Below are 22,333 nucleotides of genomic sequence, written 5' to 3'. Positions count from 1 at the left end.
TGACCACAATCTATTAGTTATGAACTGCAGATTGAAACTGAAGAAACTGCAAATAGGTGGGAATTTAAGGAGATGGGACCTGGAGAAAGTGAAAGAACCAGAGGTTGTAGAGAGTTTCAGGGAGAGCATAAGGGAACAATTGACAGGAATGGGGGAAAGAAATACAGTAGAAGAAGAATGGGTAGCTCTGAAGGATGAAGTAGTGAAGGCAGCAGACGATCAAGTAGGTAAAAAGACGAGGGCTAATAGAAATCCTTGGGTAACAGAAGAAATATTGAATTTAACTGATGAAAGGAGAAAATATAAAAATGCAGTGAATGAAGCAGGCAAAAAGGAATACAAACGTCTCAAAAATGAGATCGACAGGAAGTGCAAAATGGCTAAGCAGGGATGGCTAGAGGACAAATGTAAGGATATAGAGGCTTGTCTTACTAGGGGTAAGATAGATACTGCCTACAGGAAAATTAAAGAGACCTTTGGAGAGAAGAGAACCACTTGTATGAATATCAAGAGCTCAGATGGCAACCCAGTTCTAAGCAAAGAAGGGAAGGCAGAAAGGTGGAAGGAGTATATAGAGGGTTTATACAAGGGCGATGTACTTGAGGACAATATTATGGAAGTGGAAGAGGATGTAGACGAAGACGAAATGGGAGATAAGATACTGCGTGAAGAGTTTGACAGAGCACTGAAAGACCTGAGTCGAAACAAGGCCCCGGGAGTAGACAACATTCCATTAGAACTACTGATGGCCTTGGGAGAGCCAGTCATGACAAAACTCTACCATCTGGTGAGCAAGATGTATGAGACAGGCGAAGTACCCTCAGACTTCAAGAAGAATATAATAATTCCAATCCCAAAGAAAGCAGGTGTTGACAGATGTGAAAATTACCGAACTATCAGTTTAATAAGTCACAGCTGCAAAATACTAACGCGAATTCTTTACAGACGAATGGAAAAATTGGTAGAAGCGGACCTCGGGGAAGATCAGTTTGGATTCCGTAGAAATGTTGGAACACGTGAGGCAATACTAACCTTACGACCTATCTTAGAAGAAAGATTAAGAAAAGGTAAACCTACGTTTCTAGCATTTGTAGACTTAGAGAAAGCTTTTGACAATGTTAACTGGAATACTCTCTTTCAAATTCTGAAGGTGGCAGGGGTAAAATACAGGGAGCGAAAGGCTATTTACAATTTGTACAGAAACCAGATGGCAGTTATAAGAGTCGAGGGGCATGAAAGGGAAGCAGTGGTTGGGAAAGGAGTGAGACAGGGTTGTAGCCTCACCGCGATGTTATTCAATCTGTATATTGAACAAGCAGTAAAGGAAACAATAGAAAAATTCGGAGTAGGTATTAAAATTCATGGAGAAGAAGTAAAAACTTTGAGGTTTGCCGATGACATTGTAATTCTGTCAGAGACAGCAAAGGACTTGGAAGAGCAGCTGAACGGAATGGACAGTGTCTTGAAAGAAGGATATAAGATGAACATCAACAAAAGCAAAATGAGGATAATGGAATGTAGTCAACTTAAATCGGGTGATGCTGAGGGAATTAGATTAGGAAATGAGACACTTAAAGTAGTAAAGGAGTTTTGCTATTTAGGGAGTAAAATAACTGATGATGGTCGAAGTAGAGAGGATATAAAATGTAGACTGGCAATGGCAAGGAGATCGTTTCTGAAGAAGAGAAATTTGTTAACATCGAGTATAGATTTAAGTGTCAGGAAGTCGTTTCTGAAAGTATTTGTATGGAGTGTAGCCATGTATGGAAGTGAAACATGGACGATAACTAGTTTGGACAAGAAGAGAATAGAAGGTTTCGAAATGTGGTGCTACAGAAGAATGCTGAAGATAAGGTGGGTAGACCACGTAACTAATGAGGAGGTACTGAATAGGATTGGGGAGAAGAGAAGTTTGTGGCCCAACTTGACTAGAAGAACGGATCGGTTGGTAGGACATGTTTTGAGGCATCAAGGGATCACAAATTTAGCATTGGAGGGCAGTGTGGAGGGTAAAAATCGTAGAGGTAGACCAAGAGATGAATACACTAAGCAGATTCAGAAGGATGTAGGCTGCAGTAGGTACTGGGAGATGAAGAAGATTGCACAGGATAGAGTAGCATGGAGAGCTGCATCAAACCAGTCTCAGGACTGAAGACCACAACAACAACAACAAAACATGCAGTTACATGTAATATGCGTTTGAAATGTGTGTTTATATGTTTGTGTGGTAGCAGTTCTTATATAAAAAGGTGTTTCACATTTTTTTACCTATTACACTTAGCACCTGTGGAAGGAGTATAAACATTTCTTGCACATATTAAGTGTACTGGCTATGGGGAACAGAGTGTCAGTGGAGTAAACTAAATTCTTTAATTGTGCACTTCTGAAGAGAAAAAGTGAAGCACCCAAAGACAGCACTGCATGGCAGTGTAACTTCATTCATCTACATATCATCAGTGAATATTTACATGGGTAGAAATAGAGTACCTGAGACTGGTAGAATGTCCACCAGTGTATGTTAGTGGTGTTCGTATTCAGTGTTATTACAAGGACTGGTAAGGCATGTAATGGACGACAACACCGTCAGGTGTTGAGTGATCACTTTGAAGGATACAGAGATGCCACGTACTCATGTGAGACAGCATTACCAGCAGCTCACCGAATTTGAAAGGGGTCTTATTTTTGGTGTGCATTTGGCCAGCTGGTTGACTCACGCAATATCCAGATCTGCACGGCATTTGGATGTGACAGTGGCTTATTCTGGGACTGCATAGGAAATTGAGGGCAGGCATATTTGTGAGCAAGGTTCTGGTTGACACCGTCTGACCGTCACAGTGGAGGATTGTCCAACAATCACTTTACATGCGCACCTTCTATCCAAGTACAAGTAATGGACTTTGTGCAACATTTTGTGTTATCACAGAACATTGGTTAGATAATAGCAATATTGTGAAATAAACCATAGTCAAATAATAAACCATAGTCAAATAAACCACAGTGTCAAATAGACATTTAAAAGATTAGCAACAATGGGATCATAACTAAAATAAAAATGGCTGAGCTGGAAGTGATTCTATGATTGGGACGCATGGACTGCTTGTGAGTATCGCTACATTGTCTTCAATGATGAATTCTAGTTGTGCATTACCACAGATGACCATAGTCAATGATTATGGCAATGACCTGGGAAGATGTTCCACTGTTCCAATGTTTTACAGAGGCACAGCAGTATTGGTACCAGTCTTATGATGTGGGAACTACCAGGTATGGCTTTGGGTCACAGGTGGTAGTGGTTGAAGGAACTCTGTCATCATGGCAGTAAATCACAGCCATCCCGCGTCTTAATGCGTTACCTGTTATGCGTTAGCATCGTGGTTTCATTTTCCAACAGGACAGTGCACATGTCGCTGGGAACTGTCTGCAGCAAGATCCACAGATCTGTCCCCAATAGAACATGCTGGGGACAGCTGAGACGTAAACTCTGTCCCACTGCCAGTACCTGGGATGTCAAAGATCACTTACAACAGTTGTCTTGCCTCAGGAGGGGATACGACTGCTTTATGACATCCTTCCAAAGTGAATCTGTGCATGAAGCCAGACCAGAGGTGGTGCAACGTCATACTGATAAGTGGACTGATACTGTAAAGTTATTTATAAATTCGACTCAATTTTTAATTCACTAAAATGAGAATACATACCCTGTCATACTGTGAAGTTTCATTTTGTTCCCTCCTCCTAATCTGGGAGTTTTAGTTTTTGGCCAGGCAATGCGATATTAACACTGTAAGACAATGTTGGCTTGTAGTGTTATGACAGTTCATTGTTTGTTCTTAAGGGTATCTGGACAGGTTGATAATACCTATCTTAAATAAAGTAAAACTTGTTCATGTGGAAGATATGTTCTATCAGAAAATATTGGGAATAAAATTTTGGAAAAATTATGGCTTGTAAGTTACATATTTCTAACCATTTTCGCACAAGGATTTCTAAATATAGTGCTTATTTTTAAGATAATAATTATTTTCTGTTAAAAGTGTACATCATAAATAAGAAAGTTTCTACATTTACTAGATAAGTACAGCTGATTTGTGAATAAATTTTTCATCATTTTTCTATAGTCTGTTGTATTTGCATGACGAGGCATTTCCTGCACGGTGCAGGCCATGAATGGGTTTATGGTCTGTCGAAGAGAGGTGAAACGTAATTGCCCCTATAACTTTTCACATGTCTTCTACACTACAAACATTTTGCATGATGACTGTGCCATTATTATTTTGAATTTTATCAATGGCAGATTCTGGAATTCTGTTCTTACCATCTAATCCTCTGCCACCTTCCAATGTGTTTCCCTTGTGAACAGTTATGAGTCATCGCATCCTCATACCCCTCTCACTTTTACACATGATCTACGCACTGCAGTTTAGTGATAGTTACATTTTCTCTGGAGACCATGCTCGACGTGACATGGACTCAACAAGTCGTTGGATATCCCCAGCAGAAATGCTGAGCCATGTCGCCTCTATAGCCATCCATGATTGCAAAAGTGCTGTCACTGTAAATTGGCTGTGCACGAACCGACCTGTCGATTTTGTACCATAAATGTTCGATGGAATTCATGTCGGGCGAACTTGGTAGACAAATCATACATTAGAATTTTCCAGAATGTTCTTCAAACCTTTCACGAACAACTGTGACCCTGTGACATGACACAATGTCATCCATAAAAATTCAATCGTTGTTTCAGAACATGAAGTCCACAAATGGTTGCATATGGTCTCCAAGTAGCCAAAAATAACCATTTCATTCAATGATCGGTTCAGCTGGACAAGAGAACCCAGTCTATTCCATGTAAACAGAGTGTGCACCATTATGGAACCACCAGCAGGTTGAACAGAGCCTCGTTGACAGCTTGGCTCCATGACTTCGTGGGATCTGCGCCACGCTGCCACCCTAACATCAGCTAAAATCTGGACTCATCTGACGAGGCCGTGGTTTTCCAGTCGTCCAGAGTCCAACAGATATGGTCACGAGTCCAGGTTAGGCGCTGCAGACGACGTCGAGCTGTTAGCAAAGGCACTCGCGTCGGACGTCTGCTGCCACAGCCCACTAACGCCAGATTTCGCCGCACTGTTCCAGCGAATACGTTTGTCGTATGTCCCACATTAACTTCTACGGCTATTTCACACAGTGTTTCTTCTCTTCTAGCACTGACAACTCTATACAAACGATGCTAATGTCGGTCGTTCAGCGTAGGCCGTCGGACAATGCATTGAGAGGTACTGGCTGAAACGTGGTAATCTCTAGACACTCTTGACATCGTGGATCTCGGAATATTGAATTCCCATATGATTTTCGAAACGGAATGTCCCATCTGTATAGCTCCAACTACCATTACAGATTAAAAATCTGTTAATTAGCGTCGTACGACAATAATCACGACGGAAACGTTTTCAGGTGAATCACATTAGTATAAGTGACAGCTCCGCCCTTTATATACTCCACTGGCCATTGAAATAGCTACACCACGGAGATGTGCTAGAGACGCTAAATTTAACCGACAAGAAGAAGATGCTGTGCTATGGAAATGATTAGCTTTTCAGAGCATTGACACAAGGTTGGCGCCGGCGGCGACACCTACAACGTGCTGACATGAGGAAAGTTTCCAACCGATTTCTCATACGCAAACAGCAGTTGACCTGCGTTGCCTGGTGAAACGTTGTTGTGATGCCTCGTGTAAGGGGGAGAGATCACGTTTCTGACTTTGATAAAGGTCGGATTGTAGCCTATCGCGATTGCGGTTTATCGTATCGCGACATTACTGCTCGCACTGGTCGAGATTCAGTTAGCAGAGTATGGAATTGGTGGGTTCATGAGGGTAATACGGAACCCCGTGCTGGCTCCCAACAGCCTCATGTCACTAGCAATCGAGATGACAGGTATCTTATCCGCATGGCTGTAACAGATCGGCCCGCATCTCGTGGTCGTGCGGTAGCGTTCTCGCTTCCGACGCCCGGGTTCCCGGGTTCGATTCCCGGCGGGGTCAGGGATTTTCTCTGCCTCGTGATGGCTGGGTGTTGTGTGCTGTCCTTGGTTAGTTAGGTTTAAGTAGTTCTAAGTTCTAGGGGACTGATGACCATAGCTGTTAAGTCCCATAGTGCTCAGAGCCATGTAACAGATCGTGCAGTCACGTCTCGATCCCTGAGTCAACAGATGGGGACGTTTGCAAGACAACAACCATCTGCACGAACAGTTTGACGACGTTTGCAGCAGCATGGACTATCAGCACGGAGACCACGGCTGCGGTTACCATTGACGCTGCATCACAGGCAGGAGCGCCTGCGATGGTGTACTCGACGACGAACCTGGGTGCACGAATGGCAAAACGTCATTTTTTCTGATGACTCCAGGTTCTGTTTACAGCATCATGATGGTCGCTTCCATGTTTGACGACATCGCGGTGAACGCACATTTGAAGCGTGTATTCGTCGTCGCCATACTGGCGTATCACCAGGCGTGATGGTATGGAGTGTCATTGGTTACATGTCTCGGTCACCTCTTGTTCGCACTGACTGCACTTTGAACTGTGGACGTTACATTTTAGATGTGTTACGACCCGTGGCTCTACCCTTCATTCGATCCCTGCGAAACCCTACATTTCAGCAGGATAATGCACGACCGCATGTTGCAGGTCCTGTACGGGCCTTTCTGGATACAGAAAATGTTAGAGTGCTGCCCTGGCCAGCACATTCTCTAGATTTCTCACCAACTAAAAACGTCTGGTCAATGGTGGCTGAGCAACTGGCTCGTCACAATACGCCAGTCACTACTCTTGATGAACTGTGGTATCGTGTTGAAGCTGCTTGGCCAGCTGTACCTGTACACGCCATCCAAGCTCTGTTTGACTCAATGCCCAAGCGTATCAAGGCCGTTATTACGGCCAGAGGTGGCTGTTCTGGCTACTGATTTCTCAGGATCTTTGCACGCAAATTGCCCAAAAATGTAATAGCATGTCAGTTCTAGTATAATATATTTGTCCAATGAATACACATTTATCATCTGCACTTCTTCTTGGCGTAGCAATTTTAATGGCCAGTAGTGTATGTTTAGTAGGCGATACTACCACCACCTGTATACGTGCATCTTGCTATCGCGTGACTTTTGTCACATCAGTATGTATTATGTATCATTGGAAAGGGGAAATTCCGTACATTAAGATCAATGAAAGAAATTGAGTATTTCACTATTTCTGCTGATACGGAGCCGCTAGTAAGGCTGTAGCTGATTGACGTCCTTCCTGATCCCAGAGACCCCTCTTCACGTGATGCACGGAATACGACTGGTAAAGTGGTGTGATATGTTCGCTCTTCTGTCCCTGCACAGGCTGGGCTACGGGGAGAGCCTGGAGGAGAAGGACCCGGAGGATGAGGTGAACGAGTACCTGATGAGGGCCATCGACGCGCGCAGCATAGACCGCCTGCGCGCCGAGCACTGCAAGAGTCTGCTGCTCACCTTCCGCAAGGCCGACATAGAGGAGAAGGTACGCCGGCACCGCTCGCTCTATCCTCTATGCAGCGCCTAGCAAAACTATAAATACGAAAACACAGAGGAATTACACATATTGGCTGTGAGTAGGCATTGATTTAAACCAATGGGGAAAGTTGAAAATTTGTCCCAGACTGGTACTCGAACCTGGGTCTCCTGCTTACTAGGCAAATGCTCTGACCAGCGAGCCATCTGGCCGCAGTGGTGGTCAGGATTGCACGGATTACCCTAGAACGCCTCCAATCAGATCCAAACTCTCAACTTATCCCTACTCTACTTGTGTAGTGCCTCTTGCCCATTATCCGCTTTACTTGCAGCGTTTCGCTGATTCCTGTAAGAGTTCGAGCCTGGTAAAGTTCTGACGGGAGACGTGCTAGGATAGTCCATGCAACTGCAATGGCCACTTTGTCTACATGGCTTAGTGGTGAGAGCATCTCCCTAATAAGCAGGATGTCCAGGTTCGGGTCATGAGCCATCACAAATTTCCAACTTCCCCCATTGATTTAAGCAGGCAATGTCTGTGTCTCCTTTGTAGCTTAATTCTTAGTGGCTGCTAGATCAAAATGGCGTCTGCTCTTTGGGACATGTCCTGAAGAACAGACATCACACGTATATGTATACAACATTTTGCTTTGTTTAGAGCAGATAAAAATACTTTTTTAAAGGAGATATCAGTATTATATAAAACTGGTCAATCTCTCTCTCTCTCTCTCTCTCTCTCTCTCTCTCTCTCTCTATATATATATATATATATATATATATATATATATATATATATATATATATATATATGCAGGGTTATTACAAATGATTGAAGCGATTTCACAGCTCTACAATAACTTTATTATTTGAGATATTTTCACAATGCTTTGCACACACATACAAAAACTCAAAAAGTTTTTTTAGGCATTCACAAATGTTCGATATGTGCCCCTTTAGTGATTCGGCAGACATCAAGCCGATAATCAAGTTCCTCCCACACTCGGCGCAGCATGTCCCCATCAATGAGTTCGAAAGCATCGTTGATGCGAGCTCGCAGTTCTGGCACGTTTCTTGGTAGAGGAGGTTTAAACACTGAATCTTTCACATAACCCCACAGAAAGAAATCGCATGGGGTTAAGTCGGGATAGTGTGGAGCCCATGACATGAATTGCTGATCATGATCTCCACCACGACTGATCAATCAGTTTTCCAATCTCCTGTTGAAAGATGAAGTCGGCGCTGTCGGTCTCCAGTTGTGGCAAGAGCCAATTTTCCAGCATGTCCAGATACACGTGTCCTGTAACGTTTTTTTCGCAGAAGAAAAAAGGGCCGTAAACTTTAAACCGAGAGATTGCACAAAACACGTAAACTTTTGGTGAATTGCGAATTTGCTGCACGAATGCGTGAGGATTCTCTACCGCCCAGATTCGCACATTGTGTCTGTTCACTTCACCATTAAGAAAAAATGTTGCTTCATCACTGAAAACAAGTTTCGCACTGAACGCATCTTCTTCCATGAGCTGTTGCAACCGCGCCGAAAATTCAAAGCGTTTGACTTTGTCATCGGGTGTCAGGGCTTGTAGCAATTGTAAACGGTAAGGCTTCTGCTTTAGCCTTTTCCGTAAGATTTTCCAAACCGTCGGCTGTGGCACTTTTAGCTCCCTGCTTGCTTTATTCGTCGACTTCCGCGGGCTACGCGTGAAACTTGCCCACACGCGTTCAACCGTTTCTTCGCTCACTGCAGGCCGACCCGTTGATTTCCCCTTACAGAGGCATCCAGAAGCTTTAAAATGCGCATACCATCGCCGAATGGAGTTAGCAGTTGGTCGATCTTTGTTGAACTTCGTCCTGAAGTGTCGTTGCACTGTTATGACTGACTGGTGTGAGTGCATTTCAAGCACGACATATGCTTTCTCGGCTCCTGTCGCCATTTTGTCTCACTGCGCTCTCGAGCGCTCTGGCGGCAGAAACCTGAAGTGCGGCTTCAGCCGAACAAAACTTTTTGAGTTTTTCTATGTATCTGTAGTGTGTCGTGACCATATGTCAATGAATGGAGCTACAGTGAATTTATGAAATCGCTTCAATCATTTGTAATAGCCCTGTATATATATGGGAGCGATAGAGTTTAATTCGTGCACTGTCCCACGCCCTATTTTCTACACGACTGTGCCCATGTTTGCGATATTTCATAACTTGTTGCCGTCAGAGAAGACATCTGTAGAGTATAGAAGGTTGCGAGCAGATTTACGAGGTAAAAAACTTTCTAAAGTCAAGGTTGCATAAATATTTCTTTATTTACAAGCAACCATTTCGACATACTTTGCTCTCATCTTCAGGTCTTCAAAAATATATGTTCTAAAATATGTTAATTTTGAGTTGGACCTCGTACCGTTCCCATGTAGATAAAATGTATCACACTATGTAAAGGTCTGTCATAAATAAAACATGTAATATCAAACAACACCCTGTGGCCATGGCTGTGTTCATATATGTAGCGCTCACAGAAGACTGTTACATTACAAAAACCCAGTACACAATAAAAAGCACAGCAGCACATCTGTTAACTTTAATGTTCTAACCATTGAACGTCCACCTTAGACGGCATGTAAGGTCTGTAAATAAAGAAAGATTGGTGCGGTATTGGCTTTAGAAAGTTTTTACCAAGTAAATCAGATCACTCCTTCATGAGAAAGTTCAATCGATTAATTACCATTTATTAAAGAAATGCACACACAGCGGAACACAAAACCTGAATGACGGCTTTAAGAACCTCATTTAGAAGAGACGCTCGAAGACAACGGTTTGCTTACCTGCTATTGTTAAAATTTACACATATGATGCTTGTCTGGCATTCAATGGTGGTAACACTGGAAGAATCAGGACTGTCATGAGACTAGCATTTTACGTTGATTGCTTCACTGAAAACCTATTGAAGAAGACTGATGATGTGCTTCATGCTATTTCTGAAATGTCAGCGAAGGACGTTTGCAAAAGGGCATGCCAGAAGGCTCAGACTAGAAGGAAAGATCTACATGAAGACCAAAAGGCCAAATGTATGACTATGGGTAACATTAAGGTACTTATTTCCAGAATAAATCCTATCAAAATGCTTTCTCTACATTTCGTGCAAGTTTCGTTATTCTGTGTATAAGAGACATTTTCTTCTGGACCATTGCAGATAAATAGATGAAGTTTCATACTTACAATAATGCCACTTCGCTACAAAATTTTTCAAAGTGCATAACTGTCGAATTTATTTAATTTCTTTTTAATGTAAAAATTGCTCTGTATCGTACACACACGTTTAAAAAATTGTTGCTGGTTTGTAAGACTGACACTCAAAAACTGCTATGCAGATTTGTTTATCTGATTACTAAGAATAACCTACCGCATTTTGAAAGTAATAAATGAAATAATGTTTGAGAAAATGTTCCTCGTGTGACAGCAACTGTTCCAAAAGTATTCAGCCAAATATGGCCAAATTACTTGACAAAAAGTTAAAAAAATATAAATTGCTTTAAAACCAGTAACTTGTTGTCAACATGTCAAATTTGATTCAACTATCTTTCAAACAGTAGAAGATACATTAGCTTATATGTACCCATGTATTTTCTTGTACCGCCCCCCACAAGTGATAAAAATGTTACATGTGCTGTGTTTTTTGGCTATGGGTCCAAGAAGGTTACATACTTAGTTTGATTTGGTTGATGAACCGTGTTGATGTGGAACAAGTCATTTTAAAATCACATTATTACCTTAGAGAAAACGTTTGTTTTGATTTCCCATACAACCCACAAAATTTTGTGGGTTTTTGAATAATTTTCCCTCTGTATAAGATATTGTATAGCATACATTACCGTATACTGGGGAGGTGAGAGTGCTGCATAGCTCAACGATTTCCTCTGATATCTTTCCAAGGCCGTGCCTAACCCATATAATGCGGCTAAGACAACTTGACAGAGTCAGAGCATGTGTTGCTTCCTGTACAATGGCAGGCTCCCATTGCTTGGGCCTGACCAGGAATTGTGCACAGTGGTGATATCTACACTCCTGGAAATGGAAAAAAGAACACATTGACACCGGTGTGTCAGACCCACCATACTTGCTCCGGACACTGCGAGAGGGCTGTACAAGCAATGATCACACGCACGGCACAGCGGACACACCAGGAACCGCGGTGTTGGCCGTCGAATGGCGCTAGCTGCGCAGCATTTGTGCACCGCCGCCGTCAGTGTCAGCCAGTTTGCCGTGGCATACGGAGCTCCATCGCAGTCTTTAACACTGGTAGCATGCCGCGACAACGTGGACGTGAACCGTATGTGCAGTTGACGGACTTTGAGCGAGGGCGTATAGTGGGCATGCGGGAGGCCGGGTGGACGTACCGCCGAATTGCTCAACACGTGGGGCGTGAGATCTCCACAGAACATCGATGTTGTCGCCAGTGGTCGGCGGAAGGTGCACGTGCCCGTCGACCTGGGACCGGACCGCAGCGACGCACGGATGCACGCCAAGACCGTAGGATCCTACGCAGTGCCGTAGGGGACCGCACCGCCACTTCCCAGCAAATTAGGGACACTGTTGCTCCTGGGGTATCGGCGAGGACCATTCGCAACCGTCTCCATGAAGCTGGGCTACGGTCCCGCACACCGTTAGGCCGTCTTCCGCTCACGCGCCAACATCGTGCAGCCCGCCTCCAGTGGTGTCGCGACAGGCGTGAATGGAGGGACGAATGGAGACGTGTCGTCTTCAGCGATGAGAGTCGCTTCTGCCTTGGTGCCAATGATGGTCGTATGCGTGTTTGGCGCCGTGCAGGTGAGCGCCACAATCAGGACTGCATACGACCGAGGCACACAGGGCCAACACCCGGCATCATGGTGTGGGGAGCGATCTCCTACACTGGCCGTACACCACTGGTGATCGTCGAGGGGACACTGAATAGTGCACGGTACATCCAAACCGTCATCGAACCCATCGTTCTACCATTCCTAGACCGGCAAGGGAACTTGCTGTTCCAACAGGACAATGCACGTCCGCATGTATCCCGTGCCACCCAACGTGCTCTAGAAGGTGTAAGTCAACTACCCTGGCCAGCAAGATCTCCGGATCTGTCCCCCATTGAGCATGTTTGGGACTGGATGAAGCGTCGTCTGACGCGGTCTGCACGTCCAGCACGAACGCTGGTCCAACTGAGGCGCCAGGTGGAAATGGCATGGCAAGCCGTTCCACAGGACTACATCCAGCATCTCTACGATCGTCTCCATGGGAGAATAGCAGCCTGCATTGCTGCGAAAGGTGGATATACACTGTACTAGTGCCGACATTGTGCATGCTCTGTTGCCTGTGTCTATGTGCCTGTGGTTCTGTCAGTGTGATCATGTGATGTATCTGACCCCAGGAATGTGTCAATAAAGTTTCCCCTTCCTGGGACAATGAATTCACGGTGTTCTTATTTCAATTTCCAGGAGTGTATGTTGTGCTGCAGCTGTGGGCATGCTTTACACATAAAAAAGGACTTCTCGCTGTGTTGCAGTACTCCAAGGAGGGCGATCGCATGATGTCGACCTACTTCTTCAGCTCCTTCTTCATCTTCCTGTCCATCATGCTGGTCGAGCTCATCATCATGCCACAGTAAGTTTTATATTCACGTCCTTTGTTCTGATTTTTTTCTCTCAGTAGGATAGTTATTTTGTTATAATACTTCTTTATAGTGGCAAGACGCGTACACACATCTGAAAAAAGTTTTGCATCACCTCGGTTCCGAGAGGTCCAGAACATGTACAGACTGGAGTAGAGATCAACATAAACATAATCTCCGCCCTTTTTGTTGCTCATGAAAACCACACACTGCACGTTGTACCACCATACAGCCAAACTTCCAGAGGTGGTGGTCCAGATTGCTGCACGCACTGGTACCTCGAATATGCAGTAGCACGTCCTCTTGCATTGATGCATGCCTGTATTCGTCGTGGCATACTCTACACAAGTTCAACAAGGCATTGTTGGTCCAGATTGTCCCACTCCTCAACGGCGGTTCGGCATAGATCCCTCAGAATGGTTGGTGGTTCACGTCGTCCATAAACAGCCCTTTTCAAACTATCCCAGGCATGTTCGATAGGGTTCATGTCTGGAGGAAATGCTGGCCACTCTAGTCGAGCGATGTCGTTATTCTGAAGCAAGTCATTCACAAGATGTGCACGATGGGAGCGCGAATTGTCCATGAAGAATGCGTCGCCAATATGCTGCCGATATGGTTGCACTATCGGCTGGAGGATGGCATTCACATATAGTACAGTCTTTATGGCGCCTTCCATGACTATCAGTAGCGTACGTCAGCCTCACGTAATGCAACCCCAAAACAGCAGGGAACCTCCACCTTGCTGCACTCGCTGGACAGTGTGTCTAAGTCCTTCAGCCTAACCGGGATGCCTCCAAACACGTTTCCAGCGATTGTCTGGTTGAAGGCATATGCGACATCAGTGATGAGAACATGATGCCAATCCCGAGCGGTTCATTCGGTATGTTGTTGGTTCCATCTGTACTGCGCTGCATGGTTTCGTAGTTGCAAAGACGGACTTCGCCATGGACGTCGGGAGTGATGTTGTGCATGATGCAGCCTATTGTCCACAGATTGAGTCATAACGCGACGTCCTGTGGCTGCACGAGAAGCGTTATTCAACGTGGTGGCGTTGCTGTCAGGGTTCCTCCTAGACATAATCCGTAGGTAGCGGTCATCCACTGCAGTAGTAGCCATTGGGTGGCCTCAGGGAGGCGTGTCATCGACAGTTAATATCTCCTCCATGTACAAACAACACCACTTTGGTTCACTCCGAGGTGCCTGGACACTTCCCTTGCTGAGAGCTCTTCGTGGCACAAAGTAACGATGCGAATGTGACCGAACCGCGCTATTGACCGTCTAGACATGGTAGAACTACAGACAACACGTGCTGTGTACCTGCTTCCTGGTCAACTGACTGGAACTGATCGGCTGTCGGACCCCTCCGTCTAATAGGCGCTGCTCATGCGTGGTTCTTTACATTTTTGGGCGGGTTTAGTGACATCTGTGAACAGTCAAAGGGACTGTGTCTGTGATATAATATCCACAGTGAAAGTGTATCTCCAAGAGTTCTGGGAACTGGGGTGATGCAAAACTTTTTGATGTGTGTATTTTGGGAACAGTCTTACATTAAGCATGGAAATCAAGGCTAAGTAGTAGCTGTAACAGATTCAGTAAAAACGGTTTAAAAATTCTGATAATGAAATGAAGTAATAATCTGTGACCCACCCAGGGGCTGTGACACTAATCCATGTGGCACCACCTCTAGCCTTGGTAATGCACCCAAACGAAGAGAGTCTACAAGTTGCTTCACGTACGCCATACCCAGCTGAAGCCACTCAGCGCTGATTACATTCGTAAATTTTGCAAATTGCAAGGCTGTTGATTGCTACATTTCACACACTGTTCAAAATAGCCGCAGGCATTTTATGTGGGAATAGGGTAAAGTGGTGTGGCAGCCCAGTCAAGATGCAATACGGTACCAGAGTGTTCGTCAACCAATAAAATATGCATGCAGCCTTGTGAACATGGCTGTTCTCTTCTCGGCAGATGGGACTGTCGATAATGTACTCACTGTGAGGTGTACAAGAAACGAAACACTTGATCACTAAGAATATTGAAATAAACATCCTGTTTTATGTTGGCAATAATCTGAATGAGTGAGCCAAAATCCGTGGCTCAGGGTGGGCACTCGCCATCATCTTTGGTCATGGTGGGCACCACTGTTTAAAGACCATCCATCCTGGTGTCTTGTCACTACAACAGTGGAGCTGTTGAAGCATGAGGAGCTGCCATGATGATCCCTCACCGATGATACAGCGCTTGTGTCAGGGCTCTGTAGTTTCGTGGACGTCAGCAATGTGGCTTCTCGCGTGGATTGTCTGCTGGACGGACAAAGTGCTAACACTAGCACACCATGCTCCAGTATCCACGTACGTCGCTGAGACCAACAACCTGCTCTCTGGGTAGGGTTCCACCAGTGTAGTTGGTGTGAATAAAGGGCTGTTACAACCAGGGATGTTTTACTGGAAATTTGCCCTACAATTCCAGGTACCTCCACAGCTGCAGCTCACCTCCAGCGTTGGAGGTGACGCTTCATTTTCCATCAGCCGACTCACTCACCACCGCACCAGTCACGCCCTAATCCTCAAGCTATAAAAAACCACCCTCAAAACATCACAGATCCACTTCTTAGTAAACGCGTCATTGAACTTTGATTTTATCCATACTGGATGAGAGGTCGTGGTTGTGAATGTCAATGATAAAAAATATATCGGCTCAACCACTTGTTTATAGTGTAAAACACTAAGATTGACGCGTTTCGAAAGTCAAGCTTCCATCATCAGAATAATAAAAAGTAAAAGAACCTGTTAAAACTCACTAAAATGGAACATGCACCAGGCACAATAAAATTGATAATAAAATTAAAACATCGTGGCTACTACTCTTGTTGCAGCCGTGTCTTCGAAGGTGCATCTCCACATAGTCGTCAAACTATAAAAAACTCTAAAATGGTGTCGCGTATAGTGTTCAACATCTAACCACATGGCTCTCTCCTCTATCGTCGTAAACCGCCCGTGCGTCTTCGTTGATACCACACACCACGTAGCCAAACACGACACTGAAACGCGAGTGAGCTCACGCGCAAGTAAACAAGGTAGTCACAGAGATGTCTATACAAACAGATAGCGGATACATGTTCCAAGGACCTCATGAAATGATGGTATCCTGCCAACTGCTAAAAATGTAGTCGCTAAAAGAAACCAGTGAAATGTTTGAAAAAGTTATTTGTATCACCAGTTAGCTGTTCATTCAGTGTGTTCTGATTGTCCACGCTATGTATCGTAATTTCCATCTGTTCTTTTAGATCCGGCTTTTTGCCTTAGTCCTGTCTATGTAAAATAACGAGATCCTGATCTATTCCCAACATCGGGTGTCCCGTTTCCCAAATACACGTGGTTACAGTTGACTTTTCGAAATTATTAAGCCGGAAATCATCACCATGTTCTTTGTAACGTACTTTAAAGGACCTACCAGTCTGGCCTACATAGCTTGCCTTGCACGTGTTACACTGAATTTTATAGACTCCAGCTCTCTCATATTTATCGCTTTCCTGCTGTAAATTATTTCTTAGTTTAAACCGCAGCGTATTATTGGTCTGAAAAGCGGTATCAATTTCACAAGATATGAAAATGTTAGCCACTTTTTGCGAAATACCACCGAAGTATGGTATTGTGACTCTCGTAATATTATTTGCGGTATTCTTCCTTACATTCGCGCGCTGTTTCTGTCGTATTAATTTTCTGACAACGTTTTGGTGATATCCGTTAGCTCTGGCTAGTTGTTTCACGATGTTCACCCCAGTCAGTCTGTCTTCTTCATTCATAGGGACTCTAAAGCCTCTATCTATCAAAGATCTAAAAGCAGAAAGTCTCTGGCTATTAGGATGGCAGGAATTATTTTGTATCAACGCATCAGTTGTGGTTGGTTTCCTAAATATTTTAAAAACATGCCTACCATTTTGTTTCCTAATACTTAGGTCGAGAAATTGCAGTTCACCATTTTTCTCTTCTTCCACAGTGAATTAAATTTTACTGTGTAACTCGTTAAATTTATTTACTATTTCTGCAACTTCTTTTTCTTGTCCATCAATAAGAAGCAGCGTATCATCTACATAGCGTTTGTATTATACAACTTTATCCACGGAATGCTGCCCATATTTGGGAAACAGGACACCCGATGTTGGGAATAGATCAGGATCTCGTTATTTTACATAGACAGGACAAAGGCAATAAGCTGGACCTAAAAGAACAGCTGTAAATTACGATACATAGCGTGAACAGCTAACCATGACCAAGGTGCACATGGTGACTGGCAATGGCAAGGAAATCGTTCCTGAAGAAGAGAAATTTGTTAACATCGAGTATAGATTTAAGTGTCAGGAAGTCATTTCTGAAAGTATTTGTATGGAGTGTAGCCATTTATGGAAGTGAAACATGGACGATAAATAGTTTAGACAAGAAGAGAACTGAAGCTTTCGAAATGTGGTGCTACAGAAGAATGCTGAAGATTAGATGGATAGATCACATAACTAATGTGAAGGTATTGAATAGAATTGGAGAGAAGAGAAATTTGTGGCACAACTTGACTAGAAGAAGGGATCGGTTGGTAGGGCATATTCTGAGGCATCAAGGGATCACCAATTTAGTATTGGAGGGCAGCGTGGAGGGTAAAATTCGTAGAGGTAGACCAAGAGATGAATACACTAAGCAGATTCAGAAGGATGTAGGCTGTAGTAGGTACTGGGAGATGAAAAAGCTTGCACAGGATAGAGTAGCATGGAGAGCTGCATCAAACCAGTCTCAGGACTGAAGACCACAACAACAACAACATCACATACAATTTTGCGACGAAGAGAGTCTACAAGTTGCTGCACGTATGCCATACCCAGCTGAAGACACTCAGCGCTGATTAGATCTCGTAAATTTCCCAAATTGCAAGGCCGTTCATTGCTACATTTCACACACTGTTCAAAATAGTCCCAGGCATTTTATGTGGGAATAGGGTAAAGTGGTGTGGCAGCCCAGTCAAGATGCAATAAGGTACCAGAGTGTTCGTCAACCAGGAAAATATGCATGCAGCCTTGTGATCATGGCTGTTCTCATCTCGGCAGATGGGACTGTCGACGATATACTCACCATGAGGTGTACAGGAAACGAAACACTTGATTACCAAGAATATTGAAATAAACATCCTGTTTTGTATTAACAATAATCTGAATGAGTGAGCCAAAATCCATGGCTCAGGGTGGACACTCGTCATCATCTATTGTCATGCTGGGCACCACAGTTTAAAGACGATCCATCCTGGTGTCTTGTCACTACAACAGTGAAGCTGTTGAACCATGTGGAGCTGCCATGGTGATCCCTCACCGATGATACAGCGCTTGTGTCAGGGCTCTGTGGTTTTGTGGACGTCAGCAACTGTGGCTTCTCGCATGGTTTGTCTGCTGGGTGGACAAAGTGCTAACACTGGCACACCGTGCTCCAGTATCTACATATGTCGCTGAGACCAACAACCTGCTCTCTGGATAGGGCTCCACCAGTGTAGTTGGTATGAATAAGGGGCTATTACAACCAGGGATGTTTTACTAGCAATTTGCCCAACAATTCTAGGTACCCCCACAGCTGCTGCCCACTTTAAACCTTGGAGGTGATGCTTCATTTTCCATCAGCCGACTCACTCACCACCGTACCAGTCACGCCCTGACCCTCAAGCTATGAAAAAACACCCTCAAAACGTCAAAGATCCACTTCTTAGTAAAAGCGTCATTGAACCTTTAGAGAACTTGATGCGTAGCATCTTATGAGTAGAAACAAAATCATGGCTCATCGGACCACTCTACTCAGTTGCTGGAAGGTACTGTCCGGTTTCTGTGTTGTTTTGGCAATTGAAGCCGTGACGTTTTCTCTGCCGTTTTGAGCGGCAGCCTTTTGCGTGGTATGCTGCTCCAAATGTCTGTTGCACGCAGTTAGCAGTGTTTGTTAAGAAATTGCAGGTGATCAAAAAGTCAATATAAATTTGAAAACTTAATAAACCACGGAATAGTGTAGATATAGAGGTAAAAATTGACACACATACTTGGAATGACATGGGGTTTTATTAGAATAAAAAAAATTGCTAGACACGTGAAAGATCTCTTGCGCGCGTCGTTTGGTGATGATCGTGTGCTCAGCCGCCACTTTCGTCATGCTTGGCCTCCCAGTTCCCCAGATCTCAGTCCGTGCGATTATTGGCTTTGGGGTTACCTGAAGTCGCAAGTGTATCGTGATCGGCCGACATCTCTAGGGATGCTGAAAGACATCCAACGCCAATGCCTCACCATAACCCCGGACATGCTTTACAGTGCTGTTCACAGCATTATTCCTGGACTACAGCTATTGTTGAGGAATGATGGTGGGCATATTGAGCATTTCCTGTAAAGAACATCATCTTTGCTTTGTGTCACTTTGTTATGCTTATTATTGCTATTCTGATCAGATGAAGCGCCATCTGTCGGACATTTTTTGAACTTTTGTATTTTTTTTGTTCTAATAAAACCCCATGTCATTCCAAGCATGTGTGTCAATTTGTACCTCTCCATCGACATTATTCCGTGATTTATTCATTTTTCAAATTTATATTGACTTTTTGATCACCCGGTACATTCACTGACAGCAGCGCTGTCAGGTCTGAACGCGATTGTCGTTGACAATGTGTGACATTCATATCAAATCGTTGCCGGCTATATATTTTATGACCTACCGCGCTGATACGCTAACAAATCCAGTGGCTTCATTCAAGGTGAAAGCATGGGCACGTCCATACATGGTAAATCCTTTGTGCAACTCTGTCATGTCTCTGTGTCCACCCGTTTTACTGCCCAGATACCATGCAACCGATGGGCACGTTAGACACCACTTCCCTGCTGCTATTTACGTCAGCAACCATACACTGTCTACAGCGCTGAAAAGCGACCTCTACTCACATTTGGGGTGGGCGTGTAGGGGCGGTGGTTAATAATGATCTCATGTAAAGTTAATTGTTCGTGAAACGTAGGATAATATCTTACGCACGCAAACTGTGGGCAGTACCAGCAATGGAAGTGACCAAAGTGTTGTCAGAGGGGGAGAAAGACGAACGTGACAGAACAGAAATGATGAAGAGAAGGTGTAAACAAATGAACCATGACCAACTGAGAGACAAATGGCAAAGGAAGAGTAATTGGGAGAAAATGAGAGCACTTGCTTCATTTTGCAAACTGAAGAACCCACACAACAGTTGCTGAATCAACGATACTTTATTGCTTACACAAATGGTTTCAGAATGCTAAAACCTCATCAACTGGTGTGGACTGTAAGGATTAAAAGAATATGTTAAGAGACTAGGGCACGCAATTCTCAAAAAATGGAAAATGTAATGGATAAGCGGTTATACGCTTAAAATCTTCGAAATGAATCAATAAAAAAGGAGCACTTAACGGACTGAGGTCATCTTCCACCCCAATGTTGTTATGGAACAAAAGTTCCATGTCAAGTATAAAATAAAAGGGGAGAATCTAGGAATTTACCAAAATGAGATCATAACGAGAAAACAAGGATCAGCTAAAACACAGAAGATCTAAGATGCAATTCAAAAACAAAAAAAAAAAAAAAACACATTATGTAGTAATACGTACATAGTGTTTACGCCAGATAGTGGGAATTTAGTATACCGAAATGGGTCGTGCAAGCAATAACATATTGTTGGTTGAGCAACTACTGTGCAGTTCCTTCGATTTACAAAGTGGACTTGTACAGCTGCAGCTGCCCAGAAAAAGAACTGTTCGTGCATTTGCTTCGTTATTTGAAACAGGCAAATAGCCATAGATGTTAATTTCCGTAAGGAAAGAAGACACTTGAGCTTCTTCTTAACTGCAGAAAGTCTTTTTCGATCCGGCAATTACTCAGCCGTCTCCACACCATTAATTTAGACTCTAGGCTTCCATTACGAAGAACACCACCCACCTCCCAGCACCATGGTGCGGAAGATGGTGAGCAAGGGGCACATGTAATGGAACCTGTATCAGTCGTGTCAGGTTGTTCTTACCAACGAATTCAGGGTTTGCGTGATGCCTGACAGTTGAGGTAGAAGAATGTGGAGGCGGCCAACAAACAGTGCATGTCTCTGGCTTTCAGTCTCACGGTTTGAGCAGGGATGTGGATCGGTCACGTCTTGGGCCAATACCGCATTTGGATGTGGGACATCTCTCTTCGTTAGCAAGGGTAGTTTGAGGCCTGTGCAGTATTAGGACAGGATCCTATAAATTATTGAGCAGCCCCACAGTCGATAACCTGGCGATGGATTTGTCCTTTGAAGTGTTAAAGCCTGTCCTCGTGAATGCCTTCCTTCAAGACGCAAGGAGCAACGAAATGGAGTGGTTTGCTGTGTCTGCTGACATAGACCCGACTCATCATGCTGCGGCCAGCTGCAACTTGCAGTATGTCGTCGTGGGAAACCTCCTCACTCGCTTGATGGTCTCAGGAATGGCACGTGCTTAAGCAACAACATACCGACCACTTCACAGACAGCATGCGAGACTTAATTTCCACATTGAGACTGATGGCCATTGACTTGTGCAGCTGCTATGAGGTCACATTATCCCTTTGAAGTATACATAGAGGGGAGAAACTCATGGGATACCTGTCCAGCATAGTGCAACAGTTGGACGTGACATGGACTCAACAAGTCGTTGGAGGTCTCCTGCAACAATATTGTGCATTGCTGCTTCTACAGCCATTCATAATTGTGAAAGCGTAGCCAGTGCAGGATTTTGTGCATGAACTGACCTCTCAATTATGTTCGATCGGATTCGTGTCAGCCAATTTGAGAGGCCCAAGCATTGACATGTACTGTCCAGAATGTTTTTCAAACCAATCGCCAAACAATTATGGCCGGGTGATACGACATATTGTGATCCATAAACATTCCGTCGTTGTTTGGGAACATGAAGTCCATCAATGGCTGCAAATGGTTGAAATGGCTCTGAGCACTATGGGACTTAACATCTGAGGTCGTCAGTCCCCTAGAACGGAGAAGTACTTAAACCTAACTAACCTAAGGACATCACACACATCCATGTTCGAGGCACGATTCGAACCTGCGACCGTAGCGGTCGTGCGGTTCCAGACTGAAGCGCCTAGAAACGTTCAGCCGCTCCGGCCGGCTGCAAATGGT

The 22,333-nt window shown here is 44.2% G+C and overlaps 1 protein-coding gene across 1 annotated transcript in view; it reads left to right on the top strand.

Annotated features, from left to right (window-relative positions):
* Window positions 1–22,333, top strand: part of LOC126213071 (adenylate cyclase type 5-like) — a 779,221-nt gene that overhangs the window by 486,000 nt on the left and 270,888 nt on the right. Inside the window, exons 8-9 of the mRNA XM_049940658.1 lie at window positions 7,381–7,537; window positions 13,055–13,152. Coding sequence (XP_049796615.1) covers window positions 7,381–7,537; window positions 13,055–13,152 — 255 coding nt within the window. The remainder of the gene's footprint in view (window positions 1–7,380; window positions 7,538–13,054; window positions 13,153–22,333) is intronic.

Source organism: Schistocerca nitens, chromosome 11 (assembly GCF_023898315.1).
Source record: "Schistocerca nitens isolate TAMUIC-IGC-003100 chromosome 11, iqSchNite1.1, whole genome shotgun sequence".
In the NCBI taxonomy this organism is placed as follows: Eukaryota; Metazoa; Arthropoda; class Insecta; order Orthoptera; family Acrididae; genus Schistocerca; species Schistocerca nitens.
The sequence above is the reverse complement of the archived record's forward strand: the minus strand, read 5'-3'. Positions and strand labels throughout refer to the sequence as shown.